This window comes from Mastacembelus armatus, chromosome 12, assembly GCF_900324485.2.
Source record: "Mastacembelus armatus chromosome 12, fMasArm1.2, whole genome shotgun sequence".
In the NCBI taxonomy this organism is placed as follows: domain Eukaryota; kingdom Metazoa; phylum Chordata; class Actinopteri; order Synbranchiformes; family Mastacembelidae; genus Mastacembelus; species Mastacembelus armatus.
This window is the reverse complement of record NC_046644.1, coordinates 5,891,738-5,911,090: the sequence shown is the minus strand read 5'-3', so window position 1 is coordinate 5,911,090 and position 19,353 is coordinate 5,891,738. Positions and strand designations below refer to the sequence as shown.

General features: G+C 38.8%; 1 protein-coding gene across 1 annotated transcript in view; it reads right to left on the bottom strand.

Moving 5' to 3' along the window:
* Positions 1–19,353, bottom strand: part of whrna (whirlin a) — a 122,405-nt gene that overhangs the window by 18,263 nt on the left and 84,789 nt on the right. Inside the window, exons 4-5 of the mRNA XM_026297896.1 lie at positions 14,658–14,866; positions 9,655–9,691 (exon numbers count right to left, since the gene is read on the bottom strand). Coding sequence (XP_026153681.1) covers positions 9,655–9,691; positions 14,658–14,866 — 246 coding nt within the window. The remainder of the gene's footprint in view (positions 1–9,654; positions 9,692–14,657; positions 14,867–19,353) is intronic.

Below are 19,353 nucleotides of genomic sequence, written 5' to 3'. Positions count from 1 at the left end.
CAATACAGGAAGTTTTCCATAACCTAGGCACCTTTTTGAGCCTCAGAGAGAGGTTGAAATGGTGCTGAAAAACCTCTGCAAGCTGTCCAGCACACACCTTAAGTACTCTAGGGTTGATCTCATCTGGTCCCTTTGCTTTGTTCGTCTTTAGTTTGGACAGTTCCTTCCTCCCCTGTTCTGTGGCAAAGGCTGGGCCTGTGTATTGTGTTGGTGAGGAGTCAGATGGTGAGGACAGGGGAGGAGGTATTGAAGGTGAGGTATACTTCAATGTTGTATGGCTGCTGAGAGAGGAGATGGCGTCAGTGGGAAATGGGGAGGCAGCATTGGCAGAGATGTTGGGTGGAGGGATGTGAAGAGACCCCAAGGCATCAGCTAAGGTGGTGGAGGGAGGAGGGATGGTGTGTGAGGACACTGGGTCAGAGTAAGAAGCAGAGGTGGTGTCAAATCTATTGTTTTCAGATCTCTGCACTGGCTTAGAGAATAGACTTTAAAACACTGCTTGTGTATAAGTCCCTTCATGGCTCAGCGCCACATTACATCTCTGACATGTTGGTGCCATATGAACCATCTCGAACTCTGAGAACATCAGGGACAGGCCTTCTTGTGCCCAGAGTCAAGACTAAACAGAGAGAAGCAGCGCATCAGTTCTATGCAGCTAAAACCTGGAATAATCTTCCTGATGATGTTAGACAAGCCTCATCTCTGGCAATGTTTAAGTCCAAGCTAAAAACTTTTCTTTTTTATTATTTATTTCAAGTTCATTTTTTACTTGTTGCTGTTTCCTGTTTTGATTTTTGCATATGTATTTTTAACTTGTCTTTTATTTCTGTAAAGCACTTTGAAATACTCTGTGTATGCATTGTGCTATATAAATAAACTTGCCTTGCATGTGTTAAAAGTTTTGAAAATATGAAATGATGACGTGAATGTCAGAAATGAAGACTACAACTCCCAAAAGAGACTTTCCTTGGTAATGTAACCAAGTAGAACATTACCAAGATGGTGCCCAAGTGAACTAGCATCTCTTAAAAGAGATGTTGGTCTTATAGACTCTATAAATCCTCATCTGACTCACTGTCAGTGTATTTATATTGCTCTTCAGCACTATCTACCAGCTGATGTGCTTTCTGCTCTGTGGTTTAGCCTGTCAAGAGCTGTCTGCAGACATATTTCAGCTGCAGGCATCGGATTGTTGCTGCCATTGCATTGGAAGTATCACTGTGCATCAGTGCAGCAAAAGCACAACTGGCTTGGATCTGATGGGACTGAAATGACAATAATATAGGCCTCACTGCAACATTACCAACTTACAGTTGGCACAGCTGGATGCATGTACTGTTATTTGTATTAACACATCAAACATGCTGCCAGATAACTTAGTGCTTTCCAAGGCAGCACAGAGTAGGAGAAGCTGAAGGCATTTTCGTACCTTACCACCAAAATGTTGCATTGCATTTCCCATATAGTACACCTCCATTTCAGCTTTGTCTTTGCCCTACTCTATCCCTGATTGGCTAACTCTAACCCCAAGCTAAACAAACCTAATCAACAAAGATGCCGGCCAATCAGAGGCAGAGTAGGGGGCAGGTCAAACCAGATGCAGGTGGCGACCCATGGAGATGAGAGGACAGTTTGGGTTTCAGTTTTGACAGCAAAAGAGTGTAGTGACTATTAAATGAAAAGGCATTTGTCTGGGGGCACTATTTCACTGGCATATATGAATAGAGAGACTAGAAAAACATGGCAATATTAAATTCAGTTCAACTTAAACTGGGTGTGAAACATCATTTGTTAAACAAAAGTGCACAGTATGTTTTGTACTTTTATTTATTTAAACAATAATGAAAAATCAGGCTAGATAGTGGATTTGGATTTGTCTGGCAAACGTTGCACCCTATCCACGTGTGTTTTCTCATCCCACTCAAGCCAGTGGATTTCACTCAACCAATCTCCATACAAGTTCTTTTTCCTTTAAGGCAGCCTTTTCAAGCAGTGGGACTCCGTCTTAATTGCACAGTTTTTGTCCATGCAGCTTTATAAACTTCTTACTGGAAATTATGGTGGATCCAGCATGAACTCTATATGCTAGCGGGGATAATTTTAGTTAGTGCATTTGTCATTTCCCAGACACCATTCAGAATCATTTCTTTTTTCAAAGTTGAGGGATATATGTTGATAATAAAAGCATTTTATAGCTTTCAAAGTTACTGTGGTTTTAGATTTTGACAACCAGCAGTTTTCAAGCTGCCTTTCCTTTTTTCTCTGTGCCTGGAGATTACTTTATGTTCACTCCTGCTAACATTTAGGTTGTTATTCCTCTTCAACTGATTCCATTTTCATTGCATCTATGAATGTATTTACGGACCACTGGCTCTCTCAACCTATTAACTTATTCATTCTATGCACCTCTAGATTTAAATTTCTAATTCTAAATTTAAGCAATCACAGGCTTAAATAAGCAAATTGTGTTTGATTGACAAAAACAATCTTTACCCTCACTATCTGCTATATGTATTTTTGTTTCTTAAACAACCATTTGCTGTACATCAGAAACCAAATGGAATCAGACAGGAATTGATGACTGAGAATAGCTATGTGACCTATCCTTAGCATATTGGTCTGGTTTGGCCTTTAGGCAGTAATTCCATGATGGAGGAAGAGAGAGAGGATATGTGTGGAGGACAGACGACATGACCGCTGGGATGCACTGAATCTACAGGCAGCAGCTGGTGCAGAAAATTATAAAATGAACACGAGGTGAACGCAAATCTCTTTGCTTGTTTAATCAGCACAATCACTGGCAGATCATTCTAAAACAGATTAATATTTACACTGAGGATGTGTTGACACTTTGAGATTAACAGTGGGGCTGAGGAGGGATTTGATTCTTAGTGAGACTCTCTGGTTCTCATGAAGAGCTGCAGAGCTGTGAATTATCACCTCCATCGGTGTTGCTGAGCCCTAAAGCCCTGCTGCTACATATCTTTCCCTCTTAATGCCCACTCCCTGTTCTTCTGGTTCTTTCTGTGCAGTTCTGTGTGTGTCTCTGTCTCTCACTCACACACACAACACACTCCATGTGTGCAAGCATGCATGGATGCACACACACACATCTTAAAGTACAGACAGACAGATTGAAACACAAACACAGTGCAGCAGTGAGACCTCCTGCATATCCTTAAGTTGTTTTGGCTTTTGGAACTTATATAGTTTACAGTTTGTCTCATAATAAATAAAGTGGTCTTCTTTTCTTTGTTTTTTTCCATCTTTATAAAGCATTTGGTGGTCCTACAGGTTTTTTTTTAGAATATATCAGGCTCAACAGTGCTTTGTTCTGTTATAAAAAAGAAGGTGACTTATACAATATAACTTATGCCATAAAGTATAGCGATAGTATCATTCTATGAACACCTGGCAACATGGGAGCAGTGACTGGCTGCAATCAGATTTTCCAGCCAAGTTCTTTGACATTAAATTAGGAAAACTATTTTCTTGAAATACTTTCCAAAACTGCTTGCAGAAATTTGTGAATAACGCATCTATGTACTGTATGCTGTATCTGTAAAGTTTTCTGTCATTGCAACTGAGTCCTGCCCAAGCCATGGACATTCATGATGAGCCAAAATTTTCCATCGATTATCTATATGGCTTGTCCTATCAAGGAAGGGCTTTGCCTGCATGTGTTTGGACTGTGGAGAACCTGCAGAAAAATCCCACAGACACAAGAGGAACATGCTCAACAAATCCACAGAAAGGCCCCGGGTGCACAACAGGTACAACAGGATGTGGCCCAGTCTTTAAGACCGACTGTGTAGTACTGTGTATACAGATACACATGTACATACACATACACATACACAATGATTCCCAACGTTTAGGACCATTTCATCTAGAACATCGCAAGGCACCTTTTTAAGTAAACATGTATTTCATCAAGGTCAGTTTACAGGATAAAAGGTCCAAAATGGACTTACTACATGGCTCCAATGAAAGTAAAGAAAATTGCTGGTTCACTGATACTGACACATGGAGAGACAAGGACATCCCTGAGCTGACTATCACTGACAAACCATTTACTGTTCAGGTCATTGTGCTCTTTTGTTTCAAACTGATTTCTTGCTATGTGGCAAAGACAACTGTTTAAATTCATTTTTTCTCAGTAATCTACAGTCAGTGTCTCACACTGACAAAGTGAAAACAGAATTTTAGAAATGTCTGTAAATTTATTAAAAAGAAAAAACTGAAATATCACATTTACATAAGTATTCAGACCCTTCACTCAGTACTTAGTTGAAGCACCGTTGGCACCAATTACAGCCTTGAGTCCTTTTTGGGTATGATGTAACCAGCTTCACACACCTGGACTGGGGGATTTTCTGCCATTCTTCTTTACAAATCCTCTCAAGCTCAGTCAAGTTGGATGGGGACCGTTGGTGGACAGCCATTTTCAGGTTTTAATAAATTTAGGCAAGGCAAGGCAGGTTTATTTGTATAGAACATTCATGCACACAGTAATTCAAAGTGCTTCAAAAGAAAGCAGATAGTATAGAAAATTAACAACATTAAATTAAAGGAGAATGAGTGCAGATAAAACCCTTTCAGTTGTCATATGCAGAGCTAAAAAGAAAAGGTTTTAGCTTGGACTTAAAGATTGTCAGAGTTGAGGCTTGTCTAACATCATCAGGAAGACTATTCCAGACTTTAGGTGCCTAAAACTGAAATGCTGCTTCTCCGTGTTTAGTTCTGATTCTGGGCACGAACAGAAGGCCTGTCCCTGATGTTCTCAGAGTCCGAGATGGTTTTAAAGTCTATTCTCTTAGCAACAGGAAGCCAGTGCAGAGATCTGAGAACAGGAGTAATATGGTTGTACTTCCTGGTTCTTGTCAGGACCCAAGCAGTAGCGTTATAGATGTACTGCAGCTGCCTTACAGCTTGTTTTGAGAGCCCAGTGAGCAGGCTGTTACAGTAATCTAACCTGCTGGAGACAAATGCATGGATAAGTCTCTCCAAGTCTGGTTTAGATATGATCCCTTTGATTCTGGCAAAGATTTGATTCTGATCACTTTGATTCTGGTTTAGAGTTGATGATGTAATTGATTTAATGTGGCTGTTAAAATTCAAGTTTGAGTCCCTGTTTGAGTCCCTGAGATTTCTAACCTGATTTTTAGATTTTAGAAAGAGACTCAAGGTGACTGCTGACACTTTCTCTTTGTTTCTGTGCCAAAATATCATTACTTCAGCCTTGTTTCTGTTTAGTTGGAGAAAGATGTTTTGCATCCACAGATGCATTCTCATCACAGTGAATCGACTGGTCCATATTCATCTGCTGTGAGTGATATGTAAATCTGAGTGTCATCTGCATAGTTATAGTAGGACACATTACTGCTGCGTCTTAACTGGCCTAAAGGAAACATGTAAAGATTGAACAAAAGGGGTCCCAAGATGGACCCCTGGGGTACCCTATATGTCAACACCGTGTGGTCTGAGACACAGTTACCAATTTCAACGAAGTACTTCCTGTCTTCAAGATAGGACTTAAACCATTTAATGGCAGTACCAGAGATACCTATTCAGTCCTCTAACCTTTGCAACAGGATCACATGAGCCACTTCTAATTTCCATTTCCATTTCTAAAATTCTATTTTCACTTTATCATTATGTCGCACTGAGTGTAGATTATTGAGAAAAAAATGAATATAAAATTGAAAAAAGTGAAGTCTCAAATGGTAGATAACCATTTGTACTGTCATAGTATTTCTTTGATACAATGAAAAAGAAAGAAGAAATAAAATAAGCACTAAAGCACGTGATAACAGTGTCCTTTGAATCTCTGAAATCTACCACACCAGGCAGGACTCCAGGTGCAGGCTGTGCAAAGATGCCCCTGAGACAATCCAGCACACAACAGCAGGTTGTAAGATGCTAGCAGGCAGAGCATACATGGAACGCCATAACCAAGTGGCCGGCATAGTGTACAGGAACATCTGTGCCAAATATGGGCTGGAGGTCCCAAGATCAAAATGGGACACACCTCCAAAGGTGATGGAGAATGGCTGAGCTGAAAAGTATAGTCCATTTAAAAGCATCCTGTGGGACTTCCACATACAGACCAACAAACTGGTGATGGCTAACCAACCGGACATAATAGTGGTGGACAAACAGCAAAAGAAAGCCGTAGTGGTAGATGTAGCGATCCCAAGTGACAGCAACATCAGAAAGAAGGAACATGAGATGCTTGAGAAATACCAAGGGCTGAAAGAAGAGCTAGAAAAGATGTGGAAGGTGAAGGCAACAGTGGTGCCCATGGTAATCTGCACCCTCAGGGTGTAAATAACTTATTTACGTGCAGTATTAATTAGCTAGCTACCTAGTTAGCATCACTAACTAAGTAACTATGTAACATAATTTACTAACTAGCTATGTAAGAAACAAGTATAAGAAATGGTCTTTCATAATGGTCACTGCTAATTCCACATGGCAGTCAAAGTGGTCCTCAAACCAATACTGGGCAATATAACCTTTCTGAATACAAATATTTGTTCAGTGGGGAAAGTGCTGAATGGCTGCTATTTGTGAAAACAGGAGAGACACAGCATATACATTAATGTTTATATAAAGTGTCTTTCATTTTCATTATTATTATTTAACCTACTGCTGTGCTCTGCTGTGAATAATAAAAATCAGGCTAGCTAGTGGAGTGAAATTAGTTAGATAACCATTTATACTGTCATAGTATTTCTTTGATACAATGAAAAAGAAAGAAGAAATAAAATGAGCACTAAAGCACGTGATAACAGTGTCCTTTGAATCTCTGAAATCGCTGTTTTGTGGTCTCTCATTGAGAGTTTTCTAAATCTGGATGGTCAGTGTAACATCTTATGAGACTTTCATGCTTCTAAACCTCAGCAGCTTGCACATCATTTAAGTGACTACTACTACTGATCCTCCACATTGCCATAATGATAAAATCAGGATTGACTCAAACTGCATCAGTACACAGTTAAAAAAAAAAAAAAAATCAGACAAATAGAGGAACGGATGGGGTATGATCCATTATCACATGTCAGAAATATCATGCAAGATTTGCATGTATGCTTTGGGAAGTCTTTCAAACTGAACTCTATTACTCCAGGCTCTCACTATATGTGTGTTCAGCAGTGATGCACACACTCTGGGAGGGCAGATGTGAAAACTTGTGAAAGCAAAGTTATGTTCAATTTACAAAGATACCAGTCATACCCGAACATCAAAGGCTCAGAATCAACTTGGGGCCTCTGTAATGTCACCACAATTTCACAGTGAACTGTGAAATGAAGCAGAAATGCCAAACAATCTAAAAAAGCTTTTACACAATAATGACACATGTTCCATGAATGATGCTTCTTCGCAGGGAAGTTTTAAGAATCATTGCTGAATTTTATACATCAGTAGGACAAAGATTCAAGGGAGAAAATATAGTAAACCAGTATTTCTGACCCTTTTCAGTTCACATGTCCATCTGAGTTTGGCCCTGTTCACAGTTCAGGTGGTTTTTCATGACAAAGAGCCTTATACTCTGCACACACTGGACAGAAGATTGGACGGGACGGCAAGTGTCCTGTAAATTCTTGAACAGGATGAAGGCAACAAAGTGGTCATAAATTCTTCAGGCTGACTACTGGAGGCTGCTGGAGAGCAGAACGACTTTCGCACACAATTACAACACAGCAAAAGAGTCTGTAACACTGCAGGTATTATAGGCAAGAAATCCAGAGGTCAGATTATATATACTATACCTATGTTCCTGTAGCTGCAATGCATGAACTGACAGGGGCCAACATCAGTTAAAATAACAGTCATTGTTTCAGATGCTTTTAAATGGACTATACTTTTGTTGTTGTGCAAATGAGGTGGAAAAAACATGATGCTGTTATGTCACAACATTTTTTGTTTCAGTTTTGAATGGAAAGACACAAGGGGATGTAAACTAATGAAAAACAAAATTGAAATCAACCAAAAACGTGTCCAGACAATTTGAAAATGCTCATGAGGATCGATAACAGAATTTGACTTATCCTGAAGCTGTGCCATTTCAATTCATCAGTGTACATACATGCGCTTTTCACAAGGAGAAAAAAAGGGCAGCAAATTTTACTTGTGACACCTCAGACAATATATAATTTGTCTCCTTCCAACAGTATTGGATTATGTTTAACAACAAAAATGACCTTTCTCTTATCTTCACCAAATATGTTTAAATGCCTAAACTTACTGCAGTATTTATTAATGTTGCATAAACATTCCTGCAGAATCATTTTATCTCTCAGTTAGAATTGGCCCCAGTATAATCGATATTTGCTTTTTCATCCAAAAAGAGTGTCTTTGACAAAAAGGGCAGGTAATCACTAATGTAATGTAATGTACACTAATGATGTGTCAGAGACCTAATAAGCTAACAAATCATTTTTAAACTCCCTCTCTTATTAAAAATACCTCCCATCTCCATCATCCCTCTCACTCTCTCTATTCTTTCTGCCAGTGTTTCTACATGGCCTCCCCCCTCTGTCAGGAAAGGACTGTCCATCAGTTTCCATAATGAGAAAGGAGCTTTCCCAGTCACCCTTTCCCCTCACTTTCACATCCTCTCTTATTCTGCCATGAGCTGCTGTCTCCTCCAACATTCCTCCTATTATTTCTTCATTCTACCTTGCTTTTAAAGTCACAGCCAAAATCAACCGTAAAGACAGAAGAAGTACACAGCATGATGAGAGAATAAGGCATGTCTTTCTTGTATAGGGTAAAAACACAAGGGCTGTTCCTGCTGATGGGGTATGTTTAAAGCCTTTGACACATTAATATAGAATCTAGTGCTGTTAAATCAACAGTTTTTGGTTTAGATTTTATATTTTAATGTCGAATTGTCCTCAGCATACATAATTTATCATGGGAACCTATGGTTACAATCAACCACAGGTTGTCTCAATGTTAAGTACTGTGAAAACAATAAACGACTGTGCCCCAATCCAGAAAACCTGCTTTGAATCCGAAAACACAAATGACTGTAGTAAAGCTTCCTCGACTGGCCGGAGTAATGGCCATATCTGAAAGTCAGGAACACAGCTACTGAAACACCTCTACAGTACATCTAAATGTATCACTGAAGTTGGATTCTAATGCTTCAGTAATGTAATGATTAACTTCACCATAGACTATTTTTTCAACCTTTTATAGCAGTTTTTAAAAAATGAATCAGCCAAATTATAGCATTTTTAAATTAGTGAGGAATTCATTTATAGTTTGTTAGTCACTATTTAACTGTACAGTATCAACAACTGTGATAATTCACTAGAATTTTAGATTACACATTAATTAAAGTCAGAAAGAGTGCTAATGTTATGTGATACAGTGGTATCTGTGAGGTCTCTTAGCCAAGACATTAAATGTGTACCCAACAGCTGAAAGGTCATTGCTAATCGACAAAAACACATTTGTGATCAGCGATCGGTGACCTCACTGACCCATAGTCACTCACCAATGACATTTTCCAGGCAAGTGGTGGCATTTACAGACAGGCAGGCAGGCAGACAGATAATCATGTCCCAAGAGAAACACTAATCCCACAAGCACACAGGTACTGTAGTCCTGTATACACACAAAGACAAATGCAATTTTTACCTTTCCTGCTGCAGAGGCTCCTTGGTCCACCGAGAAACTGCAGAGAAACAGATAAAGAGGATGAATAAATCAGAGAGGGACAGCTGAGTCCTACATATTCTATTATCTACATATGTACACACATGTCCTTTCCATAGATATAATGGTGGACTGCATATTCTGACTACTGCCATGAATATCTTTGAATGTCATTCAAAATCCAAATCAATAATGATGACTATACAAGAGCATGTAATAAAAAAGGTCAATAGAGTCAATTAAACTGCTAAAAAACGAGGGGGACAATTAATCATCACAGTAGAACACCAAGTGAGTTCAACTTCAGGGATATCAATCTGTGCATTTAGGAAGCATAAGTGTTAATGAATCTTTTGGTGCAAGTGACAGTGACCTCCAGCAGCTCCTGGTGTGCCTGAACCTGACCAAACTGTCAGAAACACACTCCATGAGGATGGCATTAGGGCCCGACATCCCCTACTACGACCTGTGCTCATAGCTCAGCACTATGCAGCTCAGTTTGTATTCACCAGAGAACACCAGAATTGGCGTGTGTGTTCAAGGTATGGTTAGAGGAGCTGTCTGGCGTCATCTGCAGAGATGTTCCCGCCTCCTAATCAAGAACAGCTGGATGTTTTCCCTCAAGTCTCTCCCTACTATAAAACCCTCGTCAGTGTTGCGTTCCTGGCAGCTGTGAATTAACCTGTGCGGTCTGCCTCGATATTTACTCTGGCTTAGAGGCAGGATTGTTTGTTATTGCCACTATTTTGCTTGTTAAACGTTGCCGATGTGAGAAATTTTGTAGTTGCTTTAACCAAGACTATTTTGCTGGTTGTCATGGCTTGCCACTTGTGTTAGCCACATCTTCCACTTCTCTGGGCTTAGTTGTTTTTACTCTGGTGTTGACATGTAGCTTGTCATTGGAGTTGTATGATTATCAGTGTAATTTCCTGTTCATTCTGGACAGTTTTAAGTTGTACTGGTACTGCATCTGTTCAAGTGTATTTGTCTATTCGTTTTTTTCCATTATGGTCTTTTGTGCAGCTTTGTAAACATTGAAGTTTCTTTGTAAGCCCCCAACTGTCTCTCCCTTTTATGAAACAAACTTCATGAAGCTTGGATGAGCCTGGATGATTTCAATTCTTCTTCTCCTCAATTCTTGAATACAGCCTCCATGGGGTTGATGATTTTGGTTGACAGTTATGTAATTTTGTTCTGAACAAATGATACAACATATATTATCAAATATTTTCAACTTGAATTACTTCAAGATTGGATAACTGATTTAAAGTCTTTCCTTTTTTGAGCAGAACAGAAAAAAAAACTTTAACAATTGACAGTGGAGGAGTGATTAGCCCACTCTGGTGCTGTGCCATCACCATGACTGGTACAGCACTACTATGATGAATGAACAAAACATGAACGCAATATTTTTCTGCTTCTTCGTTAACCTACATCTGACCTGTAAGTGATCATGTTTTTTCAGCACTAAATAAGGGGGTTAAGGAGACCCTCATCATGAGACTTCAACACAAGGAGCAAACTTTAGGAGTCATTTAACAGCCTATTATTAATTTTATTCTGCCCTCTTATGCAAACAGAAAGGAAAGCAAAGGAAAGCTTTTTATCAAAGGAAGCATGAAATGTACGTGCTCAAGTCAGTAACTTTAAAAAACTAATGTGTCACAAACACACATTGAACCAACTCCCACTTCCTTCTCTAATAAAAATAGAAAGTCCTCTGAAATGTGTGCCAGATTTTTCATTCTCATATTCTTGCCTGAGTGAAATGACTCGTGGAGATATCTTTACATCCTCAAGTGCCCGTGAAGTAATAGGCTCTAAATCCATGAATAAATGTGACAAATCAAAGCACAGCATTCAGGGCCAGAAATAATGGAAAATATACAATTAAACCATGGTCAGAAAAATACTGTTCCATCTGCAGCAGCACACTAAATTTAGTGTGAAAACCTGTTTTGGATTCAAATTCAATAAACCAAGTTGACTTTAGAGACCAACTAAGTTGTCTATTGTCTTTTCATATGGGTTTTTCAAATGTTTCCTCTCTGGCTGTTGTTTGTCAGATAATTAGCAATTTTCAAGGACAAAACAAGGACTAAATTAAATATTGGAAATATGTGATCTGTGATTTAAAAAACAAATTCTATGATAAAACATTTTCAGTTTACATCACCCAAGGTTTATTTGTTGTATAATATTAATCAGCTTCAACACAGAAAAATGTGAAATATGAACACACATGGATATTAAAATTTTACTCATAGATGTTATAGATGTTTATGTAAATAAATGGTAAAGACAGAAAATAATTAGTGAAACATTAAATTAGGGAAACTTATTGTTACCTCTCTCCTGATGCAAATTCCATATTACTCCTTAAATATTGATGCAACCTACAATGCTATTTATAAATGTTATCACTCAACATAATGAAGGGAAGCCAAGCTTTTCAAGGTTCAACTTTTTTACCTGCGTAATAGAGCATATATCTAGTTTTGTTTTTTAGATGATTAAAATACCCCACACCCACATTTTTTAAATGTGTTTATGAAATTTATGTAAATTAATCAGAGGCACAAAGATGCCAGACTGAAATAAAAACCCAGAGTGCAATCATTTGTTTCTACTGCTTCTCCTAAAAACACTGTAATAACCACGAGCCATCTCAGAGGAGAGTTCGACATTGTTGATGGAAATGTTAAACACCTTTTATAGCACAGTTTGTTTTTTTAAAATCAGAGAGGAATTACAAGTCCAGAATTGTTGGGCTAAAGCTTTGTATGATACTGATTTGATGAGAAAATTAGACTGGCATTTACATCAGACTTTAATATGGTTGTTGGGGATCACATTTGTTCCAGGTCATGAGCTGCCGATGAGTTGCTGAGGTGTGGCATTTTGAGAGGAGCTCTGGCATTTTTCCAACAGAGCTGCATATTGCCTATTTGCAGCATATTGCCTATAGGAGCTGTCTCTCCTATATGTGAGAGACAGACATCTGATCACATTAGAAGGTTAAAGGGCACAGCATCTACTTTAGTCACTTCATTATCTCTATGAAGTCTCAATCCTGTGCTAGTTTTCATAAACAAAACTAGCATAGTTTGATTCTGTTACAGTAATGACTGAAAATCTTGTGTTTCATGATTTCTGTGGTTAATCAGGCTAGATAACAGTATATTAGCCCACAGTCACTAAAAATTGTGATAATTCTGTTTCTTCACATCTCACTTGAACATCCATGTTGCCTGCATCAATGTAAGTATCAAATGTAATGGTTGAATGAAACACTATCAGACTAATGTAATTAATGACAATTTATGCTGGTAGTCATTCTTAAATTCCATTATTCCAAATTATTCCATTACAAACACTGATACAGATTATGGCTTTCCTCCAGTAATTTATTCTGCTAAAATCACTAAATCACTCTAAATTTTACCATTTTAGGAGTTAACTTTATAATGTAAACAGTGTTCATGGAGGAACTCTCATTTAACAGAGGTTTAATGTATATCCTTATCACAGATAAATTACGATCAATGAGAAAATTTACTCACAAATCTTTACAAAACCTTTATCTGTAGCTGGGACTCTGAACTTAAACTGAACTGTGCCTGGATCGGCCTGACTCAAATGACCAGTTTGACATTCTGGGAGGTGTGTTTATTCACTTTTTTGCTGGGAGTTAGATCCGAGGATTGATATAGAAGCTTCATCCATCAGATCATGTCAGCTATCTTCAGCACAAAGACTGAAAACAGGGGGAGTTGGGAGTTGCTGGGCAACCAGTGAATAATTTGGATAATTCCTGGAAACGACAAGAAATAGTCCAGCACATAACCCCCTGGAAATGTTCTTGCTTTTTTGTCTTATAATTACACAAACCAGAAATAACATATTAATTAGCGTAATTAGTGAGCTTCAGAAGTTCTCGCAGTTGATGGGAAGAACAGAGGCAGGCAGGACCTCAAGGCAGATGCACAGGTTGGCAGAGATAGAGAAATGGTGTTATTAGTAGAAGGCAAGCAGAGTGACAGGTGCAAAAGCAGGTAGGATGACAACAGCAGGAGTGTTGAGAGTAAAATACAAGTCCACAAAACATTGACACAACACAATGCTCACACACACACAGTGACCTGGCAAATGCTGGTATTTTTCCACTGATACTGTTAGGGCATGAGAAACAGGTGAGCAGCTGGGTGTGTGGACTGAGATGCCTGGGGAGTGGATGGGCTGTGGTTGGAGACAGGGATAGAGTGGCTAAAATAAAAGGGCAGAGGAAGGAATTGTGATATAGGAGCTGGTGAGTGATTGTTACAGCAGAGCTGAACTACCACACCTGTTTCCCCTTCTTCCAGTCTTAAAGCTCAGGTAAAATAATAAATAATAATGTCCTGCCTCATAATGACAGTACAAACAAGAATTTTTTTTCACTCTGCTCAGTTATCGCTTATCAGAAAGAAAATTAGTGCTCCTTAGTGAAATGGCAAACTATTGCTTTAAATCTGGCTTGAACTGTATTAGGTTATGTTTTATTAATGAATGAATGAAGTCATTAATTAATCAATTTTTATCTTTTGTTCCTGTCAATTAGTGTCAATTAACTTTTTTCTCATCTTAGTTCATGTACATGCACTTTGTGTGATTTTGATTTTAAGTATTTTTGTATCTGGGTAAAATTTTAGATTAGGCCAGTCTTTTTCTTTAACGTACCTAATTTAGGACCTTATTCACATGTATGTGTTGATAATAACTGAAGAGTGAAAAGATTCACCACTTGATGCTTTGACTTATATTTTTTTTTATTTTGATGTTGATACCTTAGCAATTACTAAACTGTAAAAACTGTAAGAAGCGAACCTAGAACTTACAGATGGTTCTTTAAAAATATGCAGTATTAGCATTCAGTCGAGAAACAGTAAATATTTAATGGGCTTAATGCAGTTTTTTTTTTTTCTTTTGGCTCAATCAAAACTCACCCTGCCATGCTGCTGTTGGCAGAGCTCTCTGCAATCTGCGAGCTGGCGATCCACTTGGTCTCACCCACCACTGTCCTGGCATGTGGGAGGCGGCCCACATCTTTCACCGTCATCATCAGGTGCCGTGACGACTTCAGGACCCTGACAGCTTCGTCATGCGGGATGCTCAGGAAGCTGCGTCCATTCACCTCCAAGATCTGGTCGCCCACCTGCGGGGATGGGAGGGAACAGAGAGGCGTGGCGAGGGGGGCTAAGCAAGGCGGCGAGGGTGGGTCAGTCAGAGACTGTCACATACACAGGTTCATAGGTCGAAGGTCAGAGAGAGGTAATGTAACAGAGATGGTGGAGGTGTATAAAATGTTTAATGGATCAGAGAGATATAATTAGGTTGGACATTTCTTGTTTAAAGTTGTCAATCCCTCGGGTTCAGCAATGAACAGAAATAATTACACAGAGATTAATAACACGTTCAAGGCCACAACTGTTTCAAAACAATGTAATTCAAAATGATTTGTATGTAACTTTGCATGTAATTTTATATTTGATCAAACGGCTAAGCCTGGAAGGCGAATAACATTCATAGCTGAGTGGATGTATTGTAGCTTTACTCTGGAGGTCTCTGGCCTCTGAAGAACTCTCATCTGTGCTAAATGAAGCTGAAGCACCAGCTTCCTTTCAAACTAAGCCTTTGCTATATATGGTCTTAATCTGTACATCTGCTTCACTTGGCTTAAACTACTGTGACTAATAACTCTGACATATTGTGTACATAATAGTAGTTCTGTGGCAGAGGTGTACATCACTGCAAATAGCTATGCAAACATAAGGAATGTGACTCCACAGTAAGATAATCAACCATCACAATTTGATCACTAAAATAATCATACAAACTGTTTTTGTGCTGTAACGGTTAGGCAACTTTAACCTGAATATCCCACAGTAAACTTAAGCTTAGTGTGGCTATTTTTGTGCTGTAGGGGCTTTTGCAGCCACATAAACTCCCTTTGCACAAGATTTCCCTGTAGTTTCTCCACCCACAGACTCAGCATTACAGTATCCCACAGGGAGTACACTAACCAGGACTGATGATGCAATTTTATCAATAAAATCTGTGTGCAGACTGTTTGTTCTCTTTGCCACACTGGCGTCAAAGAGATGCCCTTCGGCAGAACAAAAGGCAAAAAACAAAGGAACATGTTTCTTATACACCGCTGGCCCTGGTTTCATTGTGCTGTTTCAAAGCTAACAAGTTAAGAAACAGCCTGCACAGGTCCACCTACACAAAATTCGCAAAAACTGTATTTGCCCAAAAATTATGTGGTTACATTTAGGCACTTGGTCAGGTTTATCAAAAGACTGTGGCTTGGGATAAAGCTGAAACACAATATTTCCCACAGGACACCTCTCTCCTATGGGAAAGTCTTGTGTTTTCTGACCCAGACTTCCACCCTAACCTCTTTCTAACATTGACTTTCTCCCTTGATCTGCTATAAATGATCTTTGCATGTATGATAATAACTACTACTACTAAAGGTCACCTATTTACCCCATGTATCAGTGACAGCTACAGCACCTCCTTGCCTCCTGGTAGAGTTGGTACACAAAGCCCAAACATTAACCATAACCACTACTTGCCTAACCCTAAACATAAACTAAATCATAACTCTAAAATTCTGTTTTACAATACACACATCTGTATATAGCCACATCAACCTAGCAAGGATGTCAGGTGATTGTTACTCAAATAACATTAGCTATACTGTTGATGCTCTTAGTGTCTCATAAACCCTGATATATTTTAATGACTGTTGGTGATTGTGGTTTTTGCTTGGTATTATCTGAAGCTAGCCTCTACCATCAGAGTACTCCAATTGTCCTCCACTGGTGTTATAAATTTGTTTGTAGTGTAATTCTAAAAGCATTTAAACCCTAAGAAATTTAATAGATTTTCCATTTATTTTGATTACCTTTAATTATTGACTAAAATTCCAAAGTTTAGGATTCATCATTTATAAAGACTTATAAGGCTGATATGAATACCCAATTACACCTCATTATTTTGGTGCCCTGAGCAAGATGTGGTATTGCGCCTACAGTGCATTACACTGACTCTATTTAATTTATCTGCCGTCATAACAAATAAATTAGTCAGAGAACAGCTTAACAAATAAGCACAGACGCACTGGTCTTGTAAATTGCTTTGTCTGGCATTTAGACTTTATGTGGTATTTAGCATTTTGCAAAAGTCCCTAAATGTCATTTTCCATCTTTTTGCTTTGTTCCCATTATATTCTGGTCTTCCCACCACATCGAGCCTCTTGGGTGTTGTCCAACTAACATCATATCTGTCACGGTTGCACTGCAGCACCTATACAGCACAAAAGGCAGCTCCTACAATGGCTCAATTTGTGATATTACAGTATGTAGCACTGTAATTTGATTGCAAATTAGGGACTTATAATCAAAACTGTACTTATAAGCATTATTGTAGTAACGGCACACACTGCTGCTATAGCAAACATGTCCCTTATTCATTTTGTCAGACAGATTTTAAGACAGATTACAAGCTATTTGTTCCAGCTGTCTGCTTTTCAAAAAGCAAATAATCTGTTTTTTTTAGACTTTTTAAACCGTTTGACAACTCTGGAGCTCAGTTTACAGTGAGCTCTCTGTGCTCTGTTTCTCTAGGGTTTGACACAGCTTACTGTAAGTCCACGTTAGTCCCGTATATTATTATCTCTTACTTAATATAGCATCAAAACAGTGTATACAGTGGAAGCTGTCTTCAAACTATGCTCAGTAAATGTTCTAGCTGTTATGTTTTTTTAAAGGTTTTAGCAAAAATCTCTGCAAGATATACAAAATATAATATGTACAAGTATGTGGGAATAACACGATAAGGCATGTCAGTCATTGTCACAGGGTGTCAGTCTGTAATTAAACATGTGTACAGAGGCAATGACTAGTTTAGCAGCAGTTGTTGAGTCTGAGGGCAGCTTGTCACTGAAAGTGTTGCTCAGATCACTCAAGGTGTCCTGTAAGGGGTAGGAGGTGTTGTTAATGATAACTTTTGATCCTCATGATCCCCAACCTCCTCCACTGAGGCGAGAGAGTGAGAGACCCAGAACCCAGATAGTCTTCTTTTATCAGTTCATCTAAATTCTTTCTGTCTGCTGCTGTAATGCCACTGCTCCAGCAGGCCATAGGTAATATCTAGGACTTGGCAGGTCTTTTTCACAACAGACAGTGATTTGTCATAGCACAGGAAACATAATTAATAATAATGTGTGTCTGAGTCAGCCATGGTGATTGGACAAGAACCAGCAGGTATAACACTAGAGCTGTATCCAAAATAACATCTGATTCACTATACACCATATTTGCCATCTGTCATTTTTTGTCGAAATTCGTAATGTGTAAATGTATACACTACTCCCCAAAGTAGTGTCCATGGCAAATCCAGTAATTTTTGCTAAAACACCCTTTATGATTCGCAAGTGTCCATAAGCTCAATTTACTGTGCAATACTGAATACACAACTGAGTATTTAAAATACACCATAGTATAGTAATGAATAAGTGATTTCAAACTCTGCTCAGGGCCCTGAGATCAAAACAGCAAAATTAGTAAGCGGCAAGAAGGCCTTCAGTCAGGGAGATGACCAGGAACCAGCAGAACAGAGCTTCCTCTGCAGAACATTAAAATGAAAGAGCACTGAACCCTCAGAAAGACAAACAACTTAGAAGTACTCGGTCAATCAGAGCTTCATGGAAGATTTGTTACAGAAGCTACTCCTGAGCAAAACGCATGCAAGACCTGGGTTTGCCAAAAGTGGCAGGGTCAAGGAAACTGGTCAGATTTGATGGCAGGATGATTGCATCTAAATGCTCAGAGGCCATCAAAGAAAGCCAGCTCCAGATTGCACACGTCCCCTGAACAGGTCCTGAAGGACATAAGCCAAGAAAAGTTAGATGGAGTTGCCTTGGGAGGTCATTACAGGAGCCACTCAAACCTCAGTCCTGATCACCATAGAACATCTGCACACAGACCTGAGGATGTCAATTCACAGACAATTTCCCCCCAGTCTGACAGAGGTTGAGAGGATCATCCAGGAACAATGGGATGAACTGCCTAAATCCAGGCCCATAAAGCTGGTAGCGACCTGTTTAGGAAGACTCGAGGCTGTAAGTGCCGCCAAAGATCCTTCTACAAAGTACTGAACAAATGAGATATTTCAGTTTCTGATTGACATAGTGATATCTAGGTCTTTTTTGCAGAGATATCACAATATAAACAGTATAGCAAGTATTAAAATTAATAATTCAGCTTCAGGATCCTGTTTCTTTCCCATGCTCACTCACTATCACACAGTCATGGCCTACGTAACAATGGTGCAGTTATCATGAAATATCAGCTTAACATCATTATTAACAGTTGTTCCTATTATGGCAAGTTAAAATGGCTGAAAACGGTCTATTAGTTTCTATGCAGGAGGCCTGTGAATGTTGTAATTACATTTCCTAAACGCCCTTTTGATTTTATATTTGGGGCTTTTTTTTAATGAATCTGTTATTTTGATCGAAGAACATATGGGAGGAACATGTGGATGGAAGTATACCTAATAACATAAATTTATAGCATGCTGATGTTTACATCTTTTCCATCTGCAGTGAATTATATCTATAACTGCACCACT